Genomic DNA, 27,244 nt, shown 5'->3' with positions numbered 1-27,244 from the left:
TCCTGGATGACGCTGGCGTGAAGCCACAGTCATACCCATACATAAGCCCGGTAAGGACAAAAGCCTTCCTTCTAACTGCCTGCCACCCCATCTCTCTTACCAGCTGCGTTTGCAAGGTGATGGAATGTATGATTCATGCCCGGCGGGTGTGGTGGATTGAAACTCGCCATTTACTCACAAATGCACAGTGTGGATTTGTAGTACAGTGTTCTGCAGTTGACCATCACGTTACTTTGTCCACCCATGTCATGAATGGTTTTCTGCGAAAATCCCAGACTGTGGCCGTCTTTTTCTATTTGGAGAAGGCCTACGACACCTGCTGGAGAACTGGTATCCTCCGTGCTCTTTACACATGGGGCATCCATGGGTGCGTGCCCTGTTTTCTTTGGGCATTTTTACATGACCGAGTTTTCAAGGTGCTGCATTGTCGGCCACCTTTATCCACAAAAATGGTGTGCCTCAGGGTTCCGTCCTGAGCGTCATCCTCTTTGCTATCACCATGGCCTGTCTCCTGCCGGGCGACTCCGGTTCCCTTTTTGTTGATGATTTTGCCATCTATTGCAGTTCTCCACAGACCTGTCTCACTGAGTGGCGTCTTCAGCACTGTCTTGATTGTCTTCAGTCCTGGAGCTTCGCCAATGGCTTTCACTTTTGCACTGACAAAACCGTCTGTATGAATTTCTGGCGGCACAAATGGTTTCTGCCACCAGCTCTCCATCTTGCGCCTCTTGCCCTTCCATTCATTGACACTACGAAATTCCTGGGGCTCATGCTCGATAGGAAACACTCTTGGTCCTCCCATGTCTCTTACCTGGCAGCCCACTGTACACAGTCTCTCAATGTCCTACGTGTCCTCAGTGGTACTTCTTGGGGTGCCGATCGAACCACCCTCCTCCGAAACTCGACTATGGGTGCTTTGTTTATGCATCTGCACGCCCATCCCTTTTACGCCGTCTCAACACTATCCATTATCATAGCATCCGTTTGGCAACGGGTGCCTTTTTTTTACACGAGCCCGGTTGAGAGTCTGTATGCTGACGCTGCTGACCTATCACTGTCCTACCGCCGTGACTTTCTCCTCAGCAGGTATGCATGCCGTTTGTCTGCCATGTGTGGCCACCCTTCCTATGCCCCCTTCTTTGATGATTCCTTTGATCGTCTCGCCACTTGCTATGGCGGCTTAACTTCACGCTGTGTGTAACTATCCCCGTGGGTGTGCCCCCTTCACCACCTGGACTTCATGAAGCGGCCCATGTTAACCTCGGCCTTCATTCGCTTCCAAAGGACACTACTCCAGCCTCGGTCTGTACCCTTTAGTTTCACGACCTTCGCATGGATTTTAGCGGTAGTACCTTTGTATACACTAATGGCTCTCGGACTGACTGTGGGGTTGGGTGTGCATTCATCATTGGCACCCGTGTCTTTCAATATTGGATTCCGGCCCACTCCTCAGTATTTACAGCTGAGCTGTGGAGTACATCCGGCGACACAGCCTTCCCAATTGTGTCCACTGCTCAGACTCATTCAGCACCCTCCACAGTCTCTTTGACTGTACACTGCTCGTCCCTTAGTACTGCGGGTACAGGAAAACTGTCACTTGCTCACTCTTGGTGGAGCCAATGTCATGTTTCTGTGGGTCCCTGGTCATGTTGGTCTGCCAGGAAATCATGCTTCTGGCACTGCTGCCAAGGCTGCAGTCCTCTTACCTCAGCCCTCGAGTACCTCTATTCCCTCCGATCACCTCTGCATCATTGCCATCTGTCAGGAGGTGGTGTCCCTTTGGCATTGCCAATGGTCCTCCCTTCACGGGAATAAGCTTTGGCACATTAAGCCTCTCCCAGCGCCTTGGACGACCTCCTTTCGCACCTCCCACCAAGAGGAGATTATTTTAACTCGGCTGCGTATTGGGCACTGCCTTTTTAGCCATCATCATTCGCTCATTGGCACTGCCCCACCACTTTGTACGCATTGTGCCCAAATTTTAACTGTCCGCCACTACCTGCTGGAATGCCCTTTTTTTACTAACTTACGTTCCATCTTGGGTTTGCCATCTGATTTATCGGCTGTTTTAGCAAATGACATGCGAGCTGTTGCCTGTGTTTTACTTTTTATCCACCAAAACAATATGGTGAAGGCCATTTAATTTTTAGTTTTGAATCTCCATTTTTGTATCGTGTTTTTTTTTAGTCCTTTTGCCATGTGCCTTGTTTAGATGTCTCCTATTCATCCCATTGGGATTGACACATAGTCATTTCCCTTGTCTCTGTGTTGGTGTTCTATAGTTTTGACTTGGGCGTGTATGACCACAGTTGTTTTTTGTGCCCTAAAATAAAACAAACAACACACCTCCCTGGATGCACCTGTAGTTTCTTCTACATTCATTGATGGCTCTCCATCCAACATAAGTTGCTGTACCCTCTCAGTGACAAAATCCTCAAGCCATTCACAGATTTCACCAAGATCATTATGTTTTTTTTATACAAGTTTGTTCATTCGTAGGATATGATAAACAAAGAAAATTTTATGCTTCCTGCCCATCGCCCCAAACTGTATGCACAGTGACCTCAATAAATGGGAATGAAAATTTATAATAAATTAGAATCCAAGTTAATGCAAGTCATGTAGGTTGAACTGGAAATTTGAGATGGATACAAATATCTTTTTAGTGTTGTTATTTATTTTAGTACTATTATTTACAAGCATAAAAACCATGGTAACCGTATTATAAATTTTTGACATGTCTCCCGTATGCAAACTAATTGGATTGTAAATGTACTTCATGAGATGAATAAGCCACAATTCCACACATAAAGGTTTTGGACATATGTTCTCAAAGCAATTTTAGCTGAAATGTGAGTTTACTTGGCACACAGAGGAAATACCTATATTCATTACTAGAATTTCATCCGATCTTGTGAGAGATCCTTCAGAAATACTATCCTCTGGTATTGCCCTCCTGACAGCCAAAAGTATTTCATTCAGCCTATCTCTATCTATAGCCTATGCTTTGTTTTACCATTATGCAGTAATCACTTTTTCTTTATAAGTTTCTTTGCTGTGACTGTATACTATGGAAAGTTCCTCCTATCATGGACTATTTTACTGGGTACCTATCTTTCCAGCGCATGGTCAGCTATTCTTTTAAACTTGAACCATAGCTCTCCATCTTGCTCCTATCCAGAGCTAAATGTTTCAAATTCCTCATTGAGATATAACATACGGAAATGTGACACTTTGCTGAAGGTATAAACATATACACTCGTAATTCCTACACACTAATCTGTTTATTTACAAAGAGAAGGAAATTACAATGTTGCACTGTGTACTATCCCTTATGCATTGTTTGACTGTTTGTGCAGCAGAATTGTAGATTTAGATATTTGGATTATTTGGCCCCATAAAGTTGTACATTTTGTGGATTACATTTTAAGTGTGAGATCTTGCAGGCTGTTGTTCAAATGTATTGGAATTTTAACTCTTCAATTTCTGCACATATACTCTCTCGTGGGATTTGTGGTAAATAAAGTGAGCATCAATTAGGTGGGAAAATGATTTCCACTTCTCTAACATTGTACAGAAAAATATACGTTATTCTGTGGGTTTCATTTTCAGCTTATTTCTAGCACAACTGAGAAATTTGAATAGATTTACAAATCTGTGTTGACACTCTTCCTTGTGGCCAATTACTTTTATTCTGTGCAGGAGTATCTCACAGTAGTTTATCAGAGTCACGCATTGCAACATATTATTTACTGTTGTTGTCATTGTTGTGGTCTTCTGTACAAAGATTGGTTTTTGATCCAGCTGTCCACACTAGTCTATCCTGTGTGAGCCTCTTCACCTGTGTGCAGCTGCTGCAACCCATGTCGATTTGAACCTATTTACTGTAAACAAGTCTTTGTCTCCCTGTGAAGTTTTTAACCCTGCCCCTCCCCCCTCCACCACACACCCACACACATACGCATTCTTCCTCCCATTATCAAATCAACAATTCATTGAAGCCTTCTCTTGTTTTAGTCAGGTTGTGTTATAAATTTCTTTTCTTGCCAATCAAATTCTATATTATGTCATTAGTTACCCAATCTGCACATCTAAAATACAGCATTCTTCTGCAGCACCACATTTCAAAAGCTTCTGTCATTGTCTGTGCTGCTTATCGTCCATGTTACACTTCTGTACAAAGCTACATTCGAGGCAAATAATTTCAGAAAAGGCTTTCTAACACTTAAATGTATAATGAATGTTTACAAAATTCCTCCTTTTAAAAACATTTTTCTTACTATTGCCCGTCTTCCTTTTATATCTTGTCAGTTATTTTCCTGCCCAAATACCATAATGCATCTATGACTGATAGTAAAAATCTTATGAGTTGTTAAGGTATATCACATTCCTCTTCAAAATTCTAAAATATGAGGGCTACCCAGAAAGTAACAGATGTTTTGAAATAAAAAATTAACAATATGAAAAAATAATTTTTATTATATACATTTTAAAGGTACAATCTTACGCTATTTTTCTCCATAATCGCCATCCAAATTGAGGCAGTTTATCGGCCACTGGTTTATACTGCACACAGCCCCATAGGAGCTCTCGGGTACGATTGACTGTGTGTGGACTTGTGTTGTCATGAAAAAACAAAGTTTTTGCATTATGTTGTGCCACGTTCAAGGAACTCGACAAGAATCACTCTCTTAGTGTCCCAGAACACAGTGGCCATGATCTTTCTTGCTGACAGTGTTTGCAAACACTTCCTTGGTTTCTTGGAGGTATTTGGGTGTCCCCATTCCATCCACTGCCTTTTTGTTTCACAATAGACACGATTCATCCAAGCCTCATCCCCAGTTGTGATACAATTGATAACTTTTTTACCCTTTTTCTCATAAACTTTGAGGAAGGTCAATGCTGCAGCCAGTCCTTATTTTGTGTGGTCTTCTGTTAGGATTTTGGGAACTCACCAGGCACAAAACTTTTGGTAACCAAGTTTCTCTGCCACAATTTCATGCATCGAACTCTTTCAAATATGGGGCAAATGTTGCAAAAGTTCCATAATAAATTTCACAAATTTTGTTGTTGATTTTCATCAGCAGTTCGTCAGTCACAAGGCAAGGCCTACCACTGCCGTCCTCTCTGTGAACATTTGTGCACCATTTCTAAAATCACTCCACCGTTGCCTCACTCAGCTTTCACTCATTATTCCTTTCCAGTACACACCATAAACGAGAAATTTCAATTGTTTTGCAGTTTTTTTGCCAACAAAAACTTAATCACAGCATGCACCTCACAAATGGCACGATTTTCTTTTGCAGCACACATTTTATCATCTCACAAAAAGCAAAGTAGCAGATACACAGACCACACACTACAATTGATGGATGTGTATTGAGTGTAGGAACATTACAAGGTGATGGTGGTGGCTGCATCCCCACTCCACTGCTGTGATAAACCAAAACTTCAGTTTCTTTCTTAGTAGCCCTCGTAGTTGATGTTTTGATTCGTATCCTGTGATTTTTGGTCAGATGTCCCTGAGTGGCTGAACACTGTTGAGCACTTCCATGTACAAATGGCTATTTTCCTATAATTTTCCAGAGAGATGGAATTATTGAGTGAAAAATTCAGGCTCTCAGTGGTAGGCTGTCATCATTGGGTAAATACTAACAGCAGGTGGTGAAAGAGAAGGGAATGTTATCAGACTATTATTGTTGTCGTGTCACTGAGGTGGCTTCTCAATAGTCATTTACATTCCTTGTGTGCCGTGACTGTGTGTTTACTTCATTTACAGCCCAAAAACTCGGAAAATTGTACCATCTGTGACAGTAGCCATGAAAGCCTACAGTCGCATCAACTCCTTTTAGTGTCTCATTCCTAATCTTCTTCCCTCAGCGTCGCTTCACTTCATTGAACTAAACTCTATCAACCGTATTTTACTTCTGTTGACATTTATCTTATCACCTCTGTTAGAGACACTAATGGACTCTTTCCAACAGATGCTTCAAATCTGTTACCATCTCCTACAGAATAATGATATTTACTATTTGTCAATGAAAATAATTGATGTTTTAAAATATAATACAATTGAAGAGAGAGAAAATTTACTCACCAGATGGCAGCAGGAGAAAACACACACAAATGCTACAGAAATGCACAAGGTTTCAGAGCTAATGGCTCCTTCTCCTGCTAGAAGGGTTGAAGAGAAAGAATGTGGGATTTTCCTTAACTCTCTTTCCTTTCCTAAACCTCACCACTCTTTTGTCCTCCCTCATTCTTACTCTTCAATCCTTCTGCCAGGAGGAGGAGGCACTAGCTCTGAAAGCTTGCGCATTTTCCATTTTCATACCCTTTTTGTGTGTTTTCTCCTGCTACCACATGATGATAAAATATTTGTTTGTAATGTATTGTAAATCCTTTTTGTGTTTAATTTGTGTAACCTATTTTATTTTATTTCCTTTTGGCTTTCTGTGAATTATGTAGTGGTTTTTCCCATGGCCATAGATTTCACTGAGAAAGCTTGATGAATTAAATTAAAATTATTCTGAATAAAATCATAGAAATGGACAGAAAAAGTTAATGACTGCACACATTTCAGAGTGAGAAGTCACTCCTCTGGGACTCGATCCAGAGTGACCTGGAGGAAAAAATCCGTCGCCTAGAGGAAGACCGGAACAATGTCGACATCACTGCCGACTTGTGGCTCGTGGAGCAGTCGGCATCAGCTGGTGGACTTACTGGCAGCGGTCGCAGTGGGTCGGGCAGTCGCCGGCACGGTTCGAGTGCCGGTGCCGACTGCGTGGGGGCTGGTGGGTGTGGCAACGGTGCGGGAGGTAGTGGCGGCAGTGGCTCAGGGTCGAGGCGGAAACCTGTGTCCGTGTCGGGTCCGTACGTCGTGTACATGCTGCGAGACACGGACATCCTGGAAGACTGGACGGCGATCAAGAAGGCCCTCTCCGTGTCCAAAAGAAAGTCTGAATGTGAGTTGTGTCCTGTAACTCCCAGATCTACAGATCTGTTTATCTGTCTTTCTCACTGATACCTGGGCTAACATCTGCTTTTTCTTTATTGGTCTCCTGACTGGTTTCATACAGTCCACTACGATTTTCTCCCAAGGACCAAACTCTTCATCTCAAGGTGCTTATTGCATCTCTCAGACTTAATTACTTGTTCTATATATTCCAGTCTCTGTCTTCACCTATACTTCCTGCTGACGTTTTGCTCCATTTAGTACCACAGAATTTATTCCCGTATATCCTGTCATCCTGTCCCTTCTTCTACTCAGGATCTCTCCACAGGTTTCTTTTTCACTGATTTTGCGGAGGAATTCTTCATTCCTTATCTTATCGGACCACTTTATTTTCAGCATCACTATGTAAAACCACATTTCAGACAACTAATTTCTTAGTTCAGTCACTAGACCACTTGCCCACAAAAGGCAAAGGTCACAGTTTCAAATACTATTCTGGCACACAGTTATAATCTGCCAGGAAATTTGGCTTCAGATGTTCAGCAAATGTTGCTAGGCACAGACCTCTGCAGCAGGCACCCGGTTTACACACCCATGCCGACTGCTGTTTGTTGGCGTCAAAGGTCGGAATGTGCACACCATTATTTCAGCTGGACGTCCACCAAATGGCGACAGGTGACCGTTTCAGGTGAATCATATTCTATGCTCCATCAGACGTGGCCATTAGTGTGTACAGTCCCGCAGCAATCTTCCGAAGAGGGTGTGTTATTGTCTGGAGAATATTTTTACAGCATTCCCTTGGTGATCTCATCATTCTGGAAGGCACATTGGATCAACCCAAGTATGCACGTATCCTGGAGGATCGTGTCCTCCCCTACATGCAGTTTGTTTCTTCCTCGGCACAATGGCATTGAGCAGCAAGACAATGCAACATGTTACACAGCTCGCACTGTATGTGCACGGTTTGAAAAGCACCATGATGAGTTTGCCGTACTCTCCTGGTTATCAAACTGCCCAGATTTAAACCCAACTGAGAATGTGTGGGACCACTTCAATTAGGATGTACATGCCGTGGATTCGCAACTGAGAAACCTAGCGCAGCTGGCCACGATACTGAATCGACATTGCTCCGCATCCCTGTCGGTGCCTTCCAGAGCCCCATTGACTCTCTTCTTGCACGTCTCAAGCGCATCACCCAGTACAAATTGATTTTTCAAATTTTTCATAGGTGAGGTCATGTTAATGTGAGTGGACTGCGTATTTCCTTCATTGCTGTTTTGTAACACAAATTGATCAGTAGAGGAGAAAAACTGCCTGCCTGCCTTATGTCATTTTTTGTCTAACCTTTTCTGAATGTTACATATTTTCTGAAGATTTCAAACATATTAGGCCGTTTTATATTGTTGGACGCCTTTTCTATGTTAATAACTCTGCTTGATTAATAATGTATTATGCAGCTGTCAATAACCCAATGTGTAAACATAATTCACATATATACTGCCAAGCAACATTTCAGTAACCACATCCAAGGTATAGGGCACACACAGTGTACAGCCCATTACATTAATTATTAACGTACACTAACATTGCTGAAATTGAAAACACACAAAAACAGCAGCCTGAATGAATCCAAACACAAGGGAGTTGAGCTATTATAAGAGGGGGGGACCCAAAAGTAACTGGAATCGTAATGCTGCACATCGTGTACTTGTAGTAGCAGGTTGCGCCGTGAGAGGGTTGTAGTAGGAGCTCTGCTGAGTCATTCTGCCACGCGGCGTCACCCAACAGTGAGAAGTGTGGTTGCTTTGGCAGTTCTTTGAGTGGGCGTGCAGTGCAGACGTGACACGAGGAAATGGCTAGTTCTTACGAACAACGTGCAGCAGTGAAGTTTCATTTCTTGCTCGGCAAAAACGCAGCAGAAACTGTTGCAATGGTTCAGAAAGCCTACAAAGACCATGCTCTTAGTAAAACACAAGTGCACGAATGGTTTTCTCGGTATAAAAAGGGAGATGTGGTGGTTGAAGATCAGCTCCGTTCCGGTCGACCTCCAACTGCTCAAAGCGAAGACATCAACAAAATCCGTGATCTTATCAGTGAAGATCGACGCAGGACAATCGACCAACTCGAGAACTTGTCCGGGTTGTCCCGGAGCTCAATTCAGCGCATCTTGACCATCGATTTGGTGATGCGAAGAGTGGCAGCAAAATTCGTGCTGAATCTTCTTACCGGAGATCAAAGGGATCGTTGCGTTCAAGCCTATCTTGAAATGAAGGACGCGTTCAAAGATGATCCACATCCTTTCATGGTGCTATGGGTACGCTCCAGGAAGTAAACAACAGTCATCACAATGGAAGTGACCTGGCTCACCTCGACCAAAAAAAGCTCGACAAGTGAAATCGAATGTGAAAATTATATTGATCTGTTTTTTTGACATCAAAGGGACCGTACACTCTAAATTTGTTCCTGAAAACCAGATAGTAAACCAACAGTTCTATTTGGAGGTTATGAAACGGCTTCGCAGAAGTTTGTCACGAAAACGTCTGGCTTTGTGGGATTCTAGTGTGTGGTTCCTGCATCACGACAACGCTCCTGTGCATGTTCGCCAGTTTTTGGCCCACACGCCCTATTCATCAGAAAAAGCACCCTCGGACTTCTTCCTATTCCCGAGGATAAAAAGAGACTTGAGAGGGAAGCGTTTTGCGGATGTGGAAGACCTAAAATGCAATGTCATGAAAGTGCTAGCAGGTATCAAAGAGGATGAATTTAAAAGGTGCTTCGAACACTGGAATGAATGTTTGGACAAGTGTATTAATGCTAATGGAGAGTACTTCAAAGGAGATTAAGGTTGTATTTGAAAACAATAAAGTATATGCTTTCTGGAAAGAAATTCCGGTTATTTTTGGGTCCCCCCTCGTATATTACCAACCAGTGACCAATGTGTCGTATCATAATACACTATGTGGTCAAAAGTATCCACACATCCCTATGTAATGCGGACTTGACCAGTGGATGTCAAGAGAGTATGTATGAAAGGAGGCAGCAATTCTGTTGTCAGTGGAGAAGCAGTAACAGCAAAATGGGTCAGTCAGCAGAGCTCAGTGACTTTAAACGTGGACTAGTCATTGGATGTCACCTGAGTAACAATTCCATCACGGACATTTCTGCCCTTCTGAAGCTGCCAAAGTTGACTGTTGGTAATGTGATTGTGAAGTGGAAATATGAAGGAACAATAACAGCTAAACCAAAACTGGACAGTCCTCAAGTACTGATGGACAGGGGCTGTTGAGAATTGCAGAAAGTGGTTGTAAAAAGTCATTTGAATCAGTGGAAGGAAAAATCATGTAATCTACATATACATCTATACTCTGCAAACCAGCATGAGATGCATGGCAGAGGGTACATCGCTTTGTACCAGTTATTAGGGTTTCTTCCTGTTCCATTTGTCTATGGAGCATTGGAAGCGTAAATGTTTGAATGCCTTTGTGTGCAAAGTAATTATTCTAATCTTATCCTCGTGATCCCTGTGTGAGCGACACATAGAGGGTTGTAAGATATTCCTAGAGTAATCATTTAAAGCCGGTTCTTGAAACTATGTTAATAGACTTTCTCTGGAGAGTTTATGTCTGTTTTCAAGAGTCTGCTTGTTCATTTCCTTCAGTATCTCTGTGATACTCTCCCACAGATTAAACAAACCTGTGACCATTCATGTTGCTGATCTCTGTATATGTTCACTATCCCCTGTTAGTCCTATCTGGTACAGGTCCTGCACACTAGAGCAGTATTTTAGAACTGGTCGCACAAGTGATTTGTAAGCAATCTCTTTTGTAGACTGATTGCACTTCCCCGGTATTCAACCTATAAAATTAAGTTCATCACCTGCTTTACCCATGACTGAACCTATATGATTATTCCATTTCATATCCATGTAAGGGGTTACACCCCGGTTTGTTTGAGTTAGCCGATTCCAACAGTGACTCACTGATATTATAGTCATAGGATACTACTTTTTTTGTTTTGTGGAGTGCAAAATTTTACATTTCTTGAGCAATTAGAGCAGGTTGCCAATCTCTGCACCACGCTGAAATCTTACTAATATCTGACTGAATATTTATACAGCTTCTCTCAGATAATACTTCATTACAGATAACTGCATCATCTGCAGAAAGCCTGATTTTCTCGCTCAAAGAAGAATCAGCTGCCATTCCTCCACAGACATTTGACATTGGAACTGTCCTCAGCTGGGGTCAAGCCATACTAAAGGGAATGGTGGACACACTCCATATTAATGTCCATTAATAGGTGTCCATTGGCTGCTCCCCTCATGTCTCACTAATACCAGCTTCTTTGAATTCCAAAAATGGGAATTAGCTTGCAAAACATCCTCCTATCCTGCATTCCTCCTAGCATCAATCTTTGCCAGATCCTACCTCCACCTCCTAGCATCAATCTTTGCCAGATCCTACCTCCACTGCTATCCCCATGCATCTGTTTTCATTCCTTTAAACTCACAATTTTCCATCTACGCAGTCCAGTGACATTAATGTGGCCACCGCCTCGTGTCAGTGTCGACACACAATAACCACTCACATGCAGCAGGTGGTAGCACTAGCAGTGGAGTGTATATAAAGTGTGTGTGTGTGGGGGGGGGGGGGGGCATGGAAAACAGTTCAGTTTTTGTGGTAATTCAGAAAGATTTATCTGGTGTCCAAAAGGGTAGAAACATTTTTGAAACAGCTAAGTTTGTAAATTGTTCATGTGCTGCCTCAGTTAAAGTACAGGGTGTACATAAAGTCAGGGAACCCTTTCAATTATTTATTGTACAAGTACCAAACATTGTGCAGATATTATACATATGACATTTTGAAGAGAAACCCTGAATGCTTTTTTTTCTCCCCATGTATACCGCCACAGCATAGTTTGGTAATTTGCCGACAGTCAGCGCTAGTCGCAAAAGTGGCGCGTTCAGGTGCGAAGCGGCCTTTCTGTGTGTTGTGGTTTAACAAAAACAAGTGTGCTAAAGCTGTTCGACGGATGTTTAGAACCATGTATGGTAAGAAGCCACCAACAAGGAAGGCCATTTACTGCTGGCACAACAAATTCGTTATGACAGGTTGCCCGTGCCTGGAAAAGAGAAGTGGACATCTGAGTGTGAGTGAAGTGAATGTGGAGCACATACAAGAGACATTTGTAAGGAGTACAAAGAAATCGATGTGTGCATCCCGTGAACTCGAAATGGCTCCACTGACTGTGTGGAAAGTCCGGCAACAGAAGCTGTCTATGAAATATGCAAAGTGTTTGGCACAGTCGATGATGGCGTGCTGGGATGGGTGTGGCAAGAATTCATTACCGTATTGACGTCTGCCGGGTCACTCGTGGTTCGCGTATCGAATGTTTGTAAAAAAAACTTTCAGAGTTTCTCTTCAAAATGCAGTATGTATGACATCTTTACAATGTTTAGTTCTTGTGCAATAAATAATTGAAAGTGCTCCCGGACTTTATGTACACCCTGTATATTGCGGATGGCAAAATGTCGCAATCCGAAACTGGCACCGAGGCAACTGTGATGCATCACAGGCCGGGGGCCACAGATAAGGGTGAACGACAACTGCAGATATGTGTACGGGCAAATAGACTTGCAGCTGTTGAGCAACTGACCACCCAGATGAACCAAGTGTCTATCAAGAGTGTTTCCTCAACAATGTTTCAGCAGACATTGCTGTTTACGGGCCTCTGCAGCAAGCACCTGGTTCGTGTACCCGTGCCGACTGCTGTTCATCTACAACAAAAGGCAGAATGGCTGGAAGAGGGTGTGTTATGCTCTGGGCAATGTTTTTGTGGTATTCCCTTGTGATCTCATCATTTTGGAAGGCACAGAGGATCAGCACAAGTATGCACCTATCCTCAGGGACTGTGTCTACACTCACATGCAGTTTTTCTCCTCAGCACAATGGCTTTTACCAGCAGGACAATGCAACGTGTCACATAGGTCACAGTGTACGTGCACAGTTCAGAGAGCACGGGGATGAGTTTGCCGTACTCCCGTGGTCACCAAACTCTCCAGATTCGAACTCAATCGAGAATCTGTGGGACCGTTTCAATCGGGCTGTTTGCACCACTGATCCTCAACTGAGAAATGCAACACAGCTGGTTGTGGCACTAGAGTTGACACAGCTCCACATCACTGTCAGTACCTTCCAGAAACTCATTGAGACTCTTCCTGCACATCTCACAGTGGTCATCTGTGCTGCAAAAGGTGCTTGTTCAGGCTTTTTAACAGAGGGTCAGGTTAACATGATTGTACACTTTACTGCCACTACTCGCTCTGCTTGCAGCAACGTGATGTCACTGGTGCCACCTCCCTATCCTGTTCCATTGCTGCCTCCCCCTCCCAGCTGTCAACATTCTTTTCCTCACCTCATTTCCCTCCTGCCTTCTTTCTTCCTCTCAGCCACTCCACCTGACCCGAGAGAAGGTGTTGCAAAGGGGAAAGAAAACCACTCATCCTGGACATAATAGCTTTGGGCAATACTCGATTTAAAACAGTGTGTTAACAGTGAGAGCGAAACACCACAACTACTACTAGCATTCCAGCAGTGACTTCATTACATTGCTGCATGTCACTGAAAGATACAGCACAGCACAGGCCAGCATACGAGACGAGAAGGGACAAGTCAGCTGTCTTCAGTATCTTTCCACAGAACAGCTTGGACGTTATACTGTAACGGCCATTTATAATACGGTGGCTATACAGCTGCCTTTCTATTAGTGTCTAATGTGTTTAATAACAACAGAAGATACTCAGACATTGCTTATTCACCATTTCTTCAAATCTGGCAGAAAATCTAAAGAGATTCTGGTCATATGTAAAGTATACCAGCAGCAAGGCACATAAGCTCCGCTGTGCAATAGTAACGGTAATTTATCGACAACAGCATGACTAAAGTGTAGTTACTAAATATGGTTTTCTGAAATCCCTTCATCAAAGAAGATGCAGTAAATATTCCAGAATTCAAATCAAGAACAGCTGTCAATATCTCAATCCTTAGGAGAAGGTGCCCCAATGTAGCGAAGCAACTTAAATCACTTAATAGAGACGAGTCTTCTGGTCCATATTGTATACCACAAATGTTCCTTTCAGACTGTGCTGGTGAAATAGTTCACTTTTCATCTATCATACGCAACTGCTAGCTTGACGAAAGATTCGTAACTGACAACTGGAATGTTGCATAGGTCCCGCCGACACACAAGAAATGAAATAAAAGTAATCCACTGAATTATATACCCATATAATTGAAATTGATTTGCAGTAGATTTTCGGAACATATACTGTGTTCTAACATTATAAAATACCTGAAAGAAAATGATGTATTGATACATAATCAGCACAGATTCAGAAAATATCATTCTTCTGAAACACAACTGGCTCTTTATTCACACGAAGGGGATCTCAAGTTAATTTAATATTTTCACACTTCCAGAAGGCTTCTGACACCATTCCTCACAAGCAGTTTCTTATCAGATTGCATGCCTATGTAGTGCTGTCTCTGTTGTGTGACTGGATTCGGCAGTAATCCATCCAGTAAACAGAAGTGATATCTGACATTCCCCAAAGAAGTGTTATAGGTCTCTGCTGTTCCTAATTTGTATAAATGATTTAGGGCACAGTCTGAGCAGATGATGCTGCCATCTAGCATCTAGCAAAGTCATTAGAAGATGAACCAATTGCAAAATGATTTCAGCAAGATATCTGTATAGTGTGAAAAGTGCCAATTGACCCTAACTAATGAAAAATGTGAGATCACCCACGAATACAGAAAGGGATCCATTAAACTTTGGTGACACGATAAATTACACAAATCTAAATGTTGTCAATTCAACAATTATTAACAACTCAAACTGGAACAATATTAGAGAAGGAAATAGCGGAGGTGCTGAGTCGATGGGACTCAGCATCTCTACTATATGGTGAGTGGCGACTTTCCTTCTCTAATATTGTTACATTCCTTCCTGGATTTTCCATTGTTAAACTGGAACTATCACATTCTGGGGAAGGCAGTAGTCAGAACACAGAAGATGCAACAGGTCTGCTAAAGAGACTGCCTATGTTGCACTTGTCCATCCTCTTCTTGAGTACTATTGTGCAGTACAGCATCCTTACCAGATAGCATTGACAGAGAACTTGAAGGAAATTCAAAGAAGGGCAGCTTATTTTATTTTATCACTTTATAGGAGGGAAGGTGTCTTAGATATGATACGCGAGTTGGTGTGGTAATAGTTTCATTGCCGGGAGATCTTTTCACTAAATTACAATCACCAACTTTTTGCGCTGAATGTGACCGTAGCGCCCGTGGCTCCAGATTGTAGCGCCTAGGACTGCTCAGCCATCCCGGCCGGCTTATCTCGTGTGTGTGCCTATATTACGCCATCTGTCTGCTGCTGTCACACAACAGCACTACTCATTTGTTGTTAGACTACTGTCTGTTGTTCATGTTTTGCTAACATATATCATTAAAATGAATATCACACTAGATTAATAAGAACCCACTTAATCAAATGATGCACATAAAATTCTACTTCAAAAACAACATTTGTTGAAAACAGGAGGAGGGGGGGGGGGGGGGGGGAATAGTCTGTTGCAACAAAAACATACAGAATAAATTTTTATTTTGCAGGTGAGTGTGTGCTTTACTCTTTCTAAAAATTCAAAAACACATATGTCAACAGTGCATTTAGTTGTTTGTGTTACTGTCTGTCTTCTACACTGGAGCTGGTGTTTTTATACTGTTTGTCATATGCAACTAATAAGGATGTTTTATACTGCTGTGTTTTCTGTGGAGTGAAAAGTCAGCCCCAGAATGCAACTACTGATATTTGAGCTATTTTCTCACTTTGTTGTAGTTACTTAATTACTTTATTTTACTGCTGCTGCTGCTGCTGCTACTACTACTATTGGGTGATTTCATCTCAGATCATACAGGTCACGTCAACTCGTGGTCGTGAATTTCTCTGGAAAAAATATATATTAGTCCTCTACATCCCAGATGTTAAGAAATAAAAGTATTTTTGTTTTATCTTAATTTTTTGAAATGGTATGGCCCTTTGAAAAATTTATATTTTGTCTCTTAAAGCAATAGAGAACAAAAAAATATAACTAATAAAACAAAAGTGCTGGAAACCTGGCAGATGATTTGTGTTAAAACTCCCTCTCGGTGTGTTCAAATTTAGTTGGCACTCACACTCTCATGGGCTTCCTTTATCTTACAAATTTAGGATGAAAATATAAAATTTAAGTTAATTTTTCCACTTTTTTTCCTAATTTGGAAAGGTACAGAACACTATCTTCTGTGTCATATTACCAGACACTACTGATGTAATTATAAACAGTATCTTCTCCACTCCAGCTATCTGTATTATGTAAATATTTGTTACTAAAAATGTAAAAAATTGCATTTTTATGAGTTTTTACAAATTACTTACTTGAAAACCCCCATCCAAAAGTTTTTGAGAATTACACAAAATATTGTTTGGTGGCTAAGTAAGTAGTCAGTGTAAACACAGTGGGAAATATTTCTCTGTGTAAAGTGTTAAAAATTTTTCAACATTCTGCATATTTCGCATCACTGAATTCCTAGTGTAAAACATGCATGTTGGCAACACTGTTTTCAGTGCTCTTCTGTTTATAACAAACGAGTGAGACCTTGCGCATAAACCATCCTGCATCGAGTTTTGTGTTTGGTTTGAACTTTTTGTTAGATACCATGTCAGTGAGGACATGCAGTAGTGAAAGAGTCCGGTATGTTGACTATGAAAAAAGACAAAAGAAAGTGGTGTGTGAGAAAAGTGAAAAACACTTAAAAGTTGTAGGAAATCTGACAGGGGTATTACAGAAATATCTTGGTCCTCAGATAATGTTATTAGCATCAGATCTGTTGTGAAGGAATTGCTGCATTCACTACAAGAAGGAGTTTAGTGACAACCCACCTGAATGATCACCATCATCCAAATGTGAAACTGAAGAAGACAGTGCAGATGTTTATATTCCTGGGTGTGGAGTTGTTGTTGCATTGAAAGTTAGCATTTCTACTGTAGCCCCTACTATATCGCCTCTTGAACGTCCAGGGAAGGTAAGGAGCACAAGGAGAAAACAGTATGTAAAAAGAAAACTGGAAGAAATTGAAACATGTTTTACACAAGCAACATCTTCAAAACTTTGTGAAGTGTATAACGTAGATCCACTTGGTACAGAACCTGAAGATAGTGATGTGCACAAAATGTAATGTGTGGTTTCAAAACCTAAACATTGCTATCTTGGCAGCCACCTATGCTGAGAGGGCACAATTACTGACACTAATACCTGATAGCTACTGCAAGCAGCAAATACAGAGATACATACCCGCTTCCTCAGACTATTTACAGTAATTTCTAGTGATGATGAAGATTAGAGCACTCAGAGTCCTAATTGGGCTTATGTTATCTTTGTTGGTGAAAAGTTTTAAAAGGTAAGAAGATATATAACGAGATCAATAAGAGAGCATATCTCCTGATGAAAAAGTAGTACTTGAATTTAAAAATTGGTCTCACAAAATTCTACTCCTTATGATCATAACGTGTATAACACCACCCAGTGCAGGAATTATACACACGTATGTACTGCACGAATTTGAAACTAGTTTGTTTCACCATAAGCAGTGTCACAGGGAAGAAGTTCACAGAGATGGACCTGATGCTTTTGTGTATGGCGACTTGCGCCATAGGGTGGTGGGGTTTCGGGTTCCGCTGGATAGGTCAGGAGTCCACTACACGCAACAAGTGGCTACACGGGTAGCAGGGGTTGTGTGGCGTGAGCTGGGCGGTTTTTTAGGTTAGATGGCCTTGAGCAAGTACAGAAAGGGCAACAGCCTCAACGGGTGCGGGGCAAAGTCAGGACATGCGGGAACCAAGCATCAATCGGTATTGTAATTGTAAACTGTCGAAGCTGCATTGGTAAAGTACCGGAACTTCAAGCACTGATAGAAAGCACCGAAGCTGAAATCGTTATAGGTACAGAAAGCTGGCTGAAACCAGAGATAAATTCTGCCGAAATTTTTACAAAGGTACAGGCAGTGTTTAGAAAGGATAGATTGCATGCAACTGGCGGTGGCGTGTTCGTCGCTGTTAGTAGTAGTTTATCCTGTAGTGAAGTAGAAGTGGATAGTTCCTGTGAATTATTATGGGTGGAGGTTACACTCAACAACCGAGCTAGGCTAATAATTGGCTCCTTTTACCGACCTCCCGACTCAGCAGCATTAGTGGCAGAACAACTGAGAGAAAATTTGGAATACATTTCACATAAATTTTCTCAGCATGTTATAGTCTTAGGTGGAGATTTCAATTTACCAGATATAGACTGGGACACTCAGATGTTTAGGACGGGTGGTAGGGACAAAGCATCGAGTGACATTACACTGAGTGCACTATCCGAAAATTACCTCGAGCAATTAAACAGAGAACCGACTCGTGGAGATAACATCTTGGACCTACTGATAACAAACAGACCCAAACTTTTCGACTCTGTATGTGCAGAACAGGGAATCAGTGATCATAAGGCCATTGCAGCATCCCTGAATATGGAAGTTAATAGGAATATAAAAAAAGGGAGGAAGATTTATCTGTTTAGCAAGAGTAATAGAAGGCAGATTTCAGACTACCTAACAGATCAAAACGAAAATTTCTGTTCAGACACTGACAATGTTAAGTGTTTATGGAAAAAGTTCAAGGCAATCGTAAAATGCGTTTTAGACAGGTACGTGCCAAGTAAAACTGTGAGGGACAGGAAAAACCCACCGTGGTACAACAACAAAGTTAGGAAACTACTGCGAAAGCAAAGAGAGCTTCACTCCAAGTTTAAACGCAGCCAAAACCTCTCAGACAAACAGAAGCTAAACGATGTCAAAGTTAGCGTAAGGAGGGCTATGCGTGAAGCGTTCAGTGAATTCGAAAGTAAAATTCTATGTACCGACTTGACAGAAAATCCTAGGAAGTTCTGGTCTTACGTTAAATCAGTAAGTGGCTCGAAACAGCATATCCAGACACTCCGGGATGATGACGGCATTGAAACAGAGAATAACACGCGTAAAGCTGAAATACTAAACACCTTTTTCCAAAGCTGTTTCACAGAGGAAGACCGCACTGCAGTTCCTTCTCTAAATCCTCGCACAAACGAAAAAATGGCTGACATCGAAATAAGTGTCCAAGGAATAGTAAAGCAACTGGAATCACTCAACAGAGGAAAGTCCACTGGACCTGACGGGATACCAATTCGATTCTACACAGAGTACGCGAAAGAACTTGCCCCCCTTCTAACAGCCGTGTACCGCAAGTCTCTAGAGGAACGGAAGGTTCCAAATGATTGGAAAAGAGCACAGGTAGTCCCAGCCTTCAAGAAGGGTCGTCGAACAGATGCGCAAAACTATAGACCTATATCTCTGACGTCGATCTGTTGTAGAATTTTAGAACATGTTTTTTGCTAGAGTATCATGTCGTTTTTGGAAACCCAGAATCTACTATGTAGGAATCAACATGGATTCCGGAAACAGCGATCGTGTGAGACCCAACTTGCTTTATTTGTTCATGAGACCCAGAAAATATTAGATACAGGCTCCCAGGTGGATGCTATTTTTCTTGACTTCCGGAAGGCGTTCGATACAGTTCCGCACTGTCGCCTGATAAACAAAGTAAGAGCCTACGGAATATCAGACCAGCTGTGTGGCTGGATTGAAGAGTTTTTAGCAAACAGAACACAGCATGTTGTTATCAATGGAGAGACGTCTACAGACGTTAAAGTAACCTCTGGCGTGCCACAGGGTAGTGTTATGGGACCATTGCTTTTCACAATATATATAAATGACCTAGTAGATAGTGTTGGAAGTTCCATGCGGCTTTTTGCGGATGATGCTGTAGTATACAGAGAAGTTGCAGCATTAGAAAATTGTAGCGAAATGCAGGAAGATCTGCAGCGGATAGGCACTTGGTGCAGGGAGTGGCAACTGACCCTTAACATAGACAAATGTAATGTATTGCGAATACATAGAAAGAAGGATCCTTTATTGTATGATTATATGATAGCGGAACAAACACTGGTAGCAGTTACTTCTGTAAAATATCTGGGAGTATGCGTGCGGAACGATTTGAAGTGGAATGATCATATAAAATTAATTGTTGGTAAGGCGGGTACCAGGTTGAGATTCATTGGGAGAGTCCTTAGAAAATGTAGTCCATCAACAAAGGAGGTGGCTTACAAAACACTCAGTCGACCTATACCTGAGTATTGCTCATCAGTGTGGGATCCGTACCAGATCAGGTTGACGGAGGAGATAGAGAAGATCCAAAGAAGAGCGGCGCGTTTCGTCACAGGATTATTTGGTAACCGTGATAGCATTACGGAGATGTTTAACAAACTCAAGTGGCAGACTCTGCAAGAGAGGCGCTCTGCATCGCGGTGTAGCTTGCTCGCCAGGTTTCGAGAGGGTGCGTTTGTGAATGAGGTATCGAATATATTGCTTCCCCCCTACTTATACCTCCCGAGGAGATCACGAATGTAAAATTAGAGAGATTAGAGCGCGCACGGAGGCTTTCAGACAGTCGTTCTTCCCGCGAACCATACGCGACTGGAACATAAAAGGGAGGTAATGACAGTGGCACGTAAAGTGCCCTCCGCCACACGCCGTTGGGTGGCTTGCGGAGTATAAATGTAGATGTAGATATATGTCAAGAGCCGCAAGATAAATGTTGGTTGCGAGTGTGCAATGTGTCCCAGTGCTGAAGTGATGTTTGTTGAGGCATTACACCTTCAGCATATGGCAATGACGTAACCTGTGCATTATTGGGGGGGGGGGGGGGGGGAGACTTAGTGAAGAAGACAGTAGAGTCAGAGAAGTTTATTACAGAGGTTAGGCATTGGGTGACGAGAGGAATCATATCTGGAGGTCAAGAGACAGCCCATAACAGAAGTAAAATCAACCACACCCCAAAACACAGATACATTAGCTCTTCATATCGACTTTGTTGAGGACTCGTCTGTTGCTTTGCAAAACAAAATTCAAAGTTACCACTGGCAAATATCACAGGTATCAATATTCACATGTGTTTCTCACTTTCTTGGAACATCACACTATTCTGCTATTGTCAGTGATGATCTTATTCATGGCAGTGCACATGCATGCTATGCTGTCAGCATGATAATTGGTGGCATAGCATGTGGAGGCCATGCATTTCCTAAATGTGTATATGTTGCTGAAGGTGTAACATTTCATTTCAAAAACCGCTTTCAGCTTTATGACCTTGGTCAACATTGTAGTACAGGAATTAAAACAAAAAATTGATATTTTTAGCAACAGGTCATGGGCAAAGTGCATGTGATTGGTCAGGGGGTCTCTGTAAGCATCTTGCAACAAGATTTAATCTCCAGTGTGAAGCTGTTGTGCTATAAGAGATGCTACTGGATTTTTACACACCATATCAACATTAGTAACAAACATTGATCTCTTAATTAAGGAAATTCTGTTTAAAAAAGATAAGAAAGTGGTCTGCTAGGAAGCCTGTGGTAGGAATTCAATAAAGTCACTACTGGGTTGCAACCCGAAGTGGCACATGCATTGCAAGAACGATTCTCCACGAAATGCAGCCTGTTACTGTGTGTGAAATGCAGATATCACAGTATACATTAGAAGACTTTGTAGTGAGCCACTTCATTTCTTGTGTGCATGACAATCAGTGGCAGGTGGGATGGATAATAAGTGTCTCAGGAGCTGCAAGATATAACAGTCTCCTTTATGACACCTCATGGTCCTGCTAATGCTTTCAAATGTCCATCATCAAAAGATCTGTATGCAGTTCCTTTACCCAAGTACTGTTCTTGTTGGATCACCCATATCCGTGTGTCAGTGCAATGTTGATTGATACATTGTAGGCAATTTTAATTCATGGAAAGTCATCAAGAAGTAAAATCATGACAGAAGACAGTAATAACTTGTGAATAATATCACAAAAAGAAAAATGGGTATAAATATTCCAGATCTCATTTTTGTTATGAATTGTTTTCCCAATCACTTATAATGTTGTAAAGTAATTATTTGGATTCAGAAACACCAGTTTTGTATGACATTTACTTAAAATCAACGATCAGTTTTAATATTTAAGTGTCCGTAATTTTTTGACCTTGAGAGTAGAGCTAGGTGTACCTAAAAAATTTCTTGCATTTTGTACAGATTAGTATTGCTCACCCTGATTGTACATTTCCTAAGTACAATGACCAGCTAATGTACCATGAAATTTTTAGAACATTTAGGATGGGGATTTTGTAGAAAATAATTTCTAAATAACAAAAAAAATTCAGATTTTTTCATCTTATGTATAAATATTTTGACAGTTTCAGAATTTGATACATTAATGTCATAGCTGACAGTTAACAGTTCTTCCACTTTATCATTTCTCAAGTCTGATAACATCCTGTGAGTATTTGTATTTTCAAAACATAATTTTGAAATTCACAAAAAGTTACAAATTTTCAGAGGTTTCTTTTTTTTTTTTTTAAAAAAAAAAAAAAAGGAATAAAAGGAAAAAAAAGAAAGAAAGAATAAAGGCTCAGGAGTGTGTGTGTATTAATTATGTCTGATAGTCTTGGTTATGCTGAATAGGTCAGGTGTCCACTATACGCAGGATGCGGCTTCACGGGTAGCAGGGGCTGTCTGGCATGGACTGGGCAGTTTTTAAGGTTAGAGGGTCACGGGAAACCACAAGGCCTTTAGTCACAAAGGGTGCAGGCCAAACATAGGAAGAATGTAGATAAAGGAACCATTGGTATAACAGTTGTAAATTGTCATAGCTGTGTTGGGAAAGCACCAGAGCTCCAAGTGCTAATTGAAAGCACTGATGCTCAAATTGTTATAGGCACTGTTGCAGAAACAACGAAACAAACATGTCAAATTTAAACCGACACAAAATCCTCAAGATTGGCAATCCTTTACAGAAGCTCGAAACTTAGCGCAGAGTTCAATGCAAGATGCCTATAACAATTTCCACAACGAAACTGTGTGTCGAAACCTCGCAGAAAATCCAAAGAGATTCTCATCGTGTGTGAAGTATGTTAGTGGCAAGAAACAATCAGTGCCTTCTGTGCTTGATAGCAATGGAGATACTATTGAAGACAGTGCTGCCAAAGCAGAGTTACTAAACACAGCCTTCGGAAGTGCCTTCACAAAAGGAGACAAAGTAAATATTCCAGAATTCGAATCGAGAACAGCTGCCAACATGAATAACATAGAAATAAATATCCTCAGAGTTGTGAAGCAACTTAAATCACTTAATAAAAGCAAGTCGTCTTGTCCAGACTGTATACCAATTAGGTTCCTTTCGGAGTATGCTGATGCATTAGCTCCATACTTAACAATCATATACAACCATTCGCTCGACGAAAGATTCGTACCCAAAGATTGGAAAGTTGCACAAGTCACACCAATATTCAAGAAAGGTAGTAGGAGTAATCCACTAAATTACAGGCCCGTATCATTAACGGCGATATACAGGATTTTGGAACATATATTGTGTACAAACATTATGAATTACCTTGAAGAAAACTGTCTATTGATACACAGCATGGGTTTAGAAAACATCGTTCCTGTGAAACACAACTAGCTCTTTATTCACATGAAGTGTTGAGTGCTATCAACAAGGGATTTCAGATTGATTCCATATTTCTGGATTTCCAGAAGGTTTTTGACACGGTACCACACAAGCAGCTTTTAGTGAAATTCTGAGCAGCCGTCTTAAGTTGTTTGCAGATGATGCTGTCGTTTATCGACTAATAAAGTCATCAGAAGATCAAAACAAATTGCAAAACGATTTATAAAAGATATCTGAATGGTGTGAAAATTGGCAGTTGACGCTAAATATCAAAAAGTGTGAGGTCATCCACATGAGTGCTAAAAGGGATATGTTAAAATTTGGTTACAGATAAATCAGTCTAATCTAAAAGCCATAAATTCAACTAAATACCTAGGTATTACAATTACAAACAACCAAAAACTGCATTTTGTTGGCAGGACACTTGGAAAATGTAACAGATCTACTAAGGAGACTGCTTACACTACACTTGTCCATTCTCTTTTTGAATACTGCTGCACGACGTGGGATCCTTACCAGATAGGGTCGACGGAGTACATCGAACAAGTTCAAAGAAGGGCACCATGTTTTGTATTATCGCGAAATATGGGAGAGAGTGCCACAGAAATGATACAAGATTTGGGTTGGACGTCATTAAAAGAAAGGCGTTTTTTGTTGTGACGGAATCTTCTCACAAAATTTCAATCACCAACTTTCTCCTCGGAATACAAAAATATTTTGTTGACACCAGCCTACATAGGGAGCAATGATTACCATGGTAAAATAAGGGAAATCAGAGCTTGTACGGAAAGATATAAGTATTCATTCTTTCCGCACATTATACGAGATTGAAATAATAGAGAATTGTGAAGGTAGTTCGATGAACCCTCCACCAGGCAATTAAATGTGATTTGCAGAGTATCCATGTAGATATATTTATGGAAAAAATTCAGATCTCTATCACGTTTGGTTTCCTTATTACAATTTTTCTATTTTTCCATTCATTATGACATTTCACAAATACTCTCATTTAGAGAAGTCTGTAGCATTTAAACAAATCATCAGGAAATCAAAATATTGTAGTTTTTGAGAGGTATCATGTAGAACTCGGTAAGCTTTGAGGTATGTGGCACATTCACTCTTGATCTGTGTGATTTGAAATGCAATCACCCACCTACTATTGTTATCATTATCATCAAACTGCCTTGTTAATTCTGTTTCTTGTATGTTCCAAGAATTTTGAGAGTGGTTGTAAAAAATATGCCTGCTGATGTATTTTTGTGTTATGAGGTTGTATGTACGTGTGTGTGTGTGTGTGTGTGTGTGTGTGTGTGTGTGTGTTGGGACGGGGGGTGGGCATACATGTGTGAGGGGGCGGGGAGAGGGGGAGAGAGAGGGCGGATTGAAGCAATCACTGAAGACACACTTATCAACGTTTGGGAAGAACTCGGCTATAGACTTGATGTGTGCCGTGTGACAAATGGTGCTCACATTGAACATTTATAAGGTTTTTGGTAACACTGTTTGAGTTGCCCTCTCATTTGACATATCATTTATAACTGTAAGTTTAATGTAATAAATATTATAGAGTGTTAAAACCCCGATATTCATTTATAAATGCCCTGTATTTTTCAAATATACTTTTCCATAGAGTAGGAGATTGTGGATGGAAATTGCCAATTGCTGGAAAAAGTGTAAACTTGTTCAGATTTCCATTTATTTATTATATGTTTGTTGTAAATATATGTTGTTTGCTTACACCATGTCATTCCCAATACGGTCATTGCTGTTTAGGTGGCAAGGTATCTGACTACCATTGTTTGAAAATCAAAATTAAGTTTGTGTTGTTTGCATATGTTTTATTGGGATGTATATATTGCCCCAAATGACTTCATTGTGTAGATAGCATATGAAGCTTCTGCAGCTGTCTGCAATCTTTAATTGACTATGTTCATAATACAAATTACATCTTATCAAGGGTTTTTGTGTAAGACAGTTGTTTGTTGCAATAGTTTGGGTTTTTAATTTTTAGACAGCTATGGTGACCTCTCTGAAAGGCACAAGAGTGGGAAACTTGAGCTGATAGTATGTACAAATCTATGTTATGATAAGTAAATAATTGAAAATCCATGTTAGCTACATAGCAAGTAGCAGTGATAGGAAGATTGACAGCAACTTTATGTAATGTGGCGCCAGCAAATTTTCTCAAAGATAGCAGCATTCCTTCTATTTCTTAGCATACATGTAGCTGGCGTAGGCACACATTGTATTAACCAGAATAGTCATGTGCATGAATGTAGGCATTCCTGTCATATACTACCTATGAAAAGCCCTCAACTTATTGTCTTCTGGCAAAGTGTCTTAGATATTACAGGTATCCCAGTATTCATATGCAAGGGTAGGCATTCCCTCAGTGCTGTCCACAGCTGGGCACACTCTCAACATATAGCTGTTAATGTGAGATTAGTTGATGACCTTCATCCCTCTTGATAAGACTCTCATGGATCTGTACAACACTTTCCCAATACCCACTTGCTCAGGGCAGCAACGTTGCATTTTCAAAACCAAGCATACGCTCTTCATTTAGGCTACGATCTGTCACTGCTGATTTCTCTTAAACTTTAATTCCATTTTCCACCTTAACTGTATTTGATCACCATAATATATTTTCAGAGTCTCGACTGATTTTAGTTATGTGCTGTTTTCTAGTGCTTACTCGTGTGACTCGCGTTGTGTGTCAGCAGTTTCTTAGTCTGGTTGAATACAGTGTATGTATGTATGTCATGTACATATATAATTGCAAACTCAAACGAGAACAACGTTCTTCACTCATCAACCATTTGAATAGGACTATTACTGTAATATCATGCCGAAGTAAATCAAAAACTCATGATACAGAACATTGCCCATCTCAGATTCATGTGACATTATCTGTGGGCCCGGAAATGTCACAGAATCTTAACACATCACCCGGTTGGAAACCCATGAACTTTTTATCAGTACAGTAATAGTTTATTGTTCACGCACTGTATAGATTAAGTTTCTGTTAGTTATTTGCCTTTTGTTAATATCACAAGCTGCAACACGGTTGCGAATAAAACAGTTTGTTTCGAACAGTAGTGCTGCTCGCAAGATGAGCATTGCATATGCTGTTATTTATATATATTTGACAATGCTGGTGCTAATTGTGTGTTTAACTTTTGACAATGCCACTATGGGTGTAGTACATTAGGATATGTTTTTATAGAACAGATCTGAAGATAGTCATTATAGACCTAAACCGGTAGTCTGATGACAAAAAGTTTGTGACCACAGATGTAAAATAAAGGAAATTTATTTTGTTAATGTATACTTTGACTCGCCTGCTACCCTGAAGATTCTCCTCCTGGATGGGATCTGTGGAACAATGAATGATCAAATGAATGGCTATAAAAATATGCCGATGAGCCAAAACTTTATGACCACCTGCCTAATAGTGTATCGGTCCGCTTTAGGAATACAATACAACAGTGATTCTGCACAGCACGGATTTGTCATGTCATCGTCATTGGGTTTCTGGAGGCATATGGCACCAGATGCCTACACAAAGGTCAAGCAGTTACCATAAATTACTGGCTGGTGGTTTGTGGGTGAGGAGCTGGTGTTCGATCA

The 27,244-nt window shown here is 41.0% G+C and overlaps 1 protein-coding gene across 2 annotated transcripts in view; it reads left to right on the top strand.

The window, feature by feature from the left end:
* Positions 1 to 27,244, top strand: part of LOC124716937 (breast cancer metastasis-suppressor 1-like protein-A) — an 80,008-nt gene that overhangs the window by 41,962 nt on the left and 10,802 nt on the right. For both annotated transcript variants that reach the window (XM_047243518.1, XM_047243519.1), the window contains exon 5: positions 6,584 to 6,965. In XM_047243518.1, the coding sequence (XP_047099474.1) occupies positions 6,584 to 6,965 (382 nt within the window). The remainder of the gene's footprint in view (positions 1 to 6,583; positions 6,966 to 27,244) is intronic.

This window comes from Schistocerca piceifrons, chromosome 9, assembly GCF_021461385.2.
Source record: "Schistocerca piceifrons isolate TAMUIC-IGC-003096 chromosome 9, iqSchPice1.1, whole genome shotgun sequence".
In the NCBI taxonomy this organism is placed as follows: Eukaryota; Metazoa; Arthropoda; class Insecta; order Orthoptera; family Acrididae; genus Schistocerca; species Schistocerca piceifrons.
Note: the sequence above shows the minus strand (reverse complement) of the source record. Positions and strands in the feature narration are given on the sequence as shown.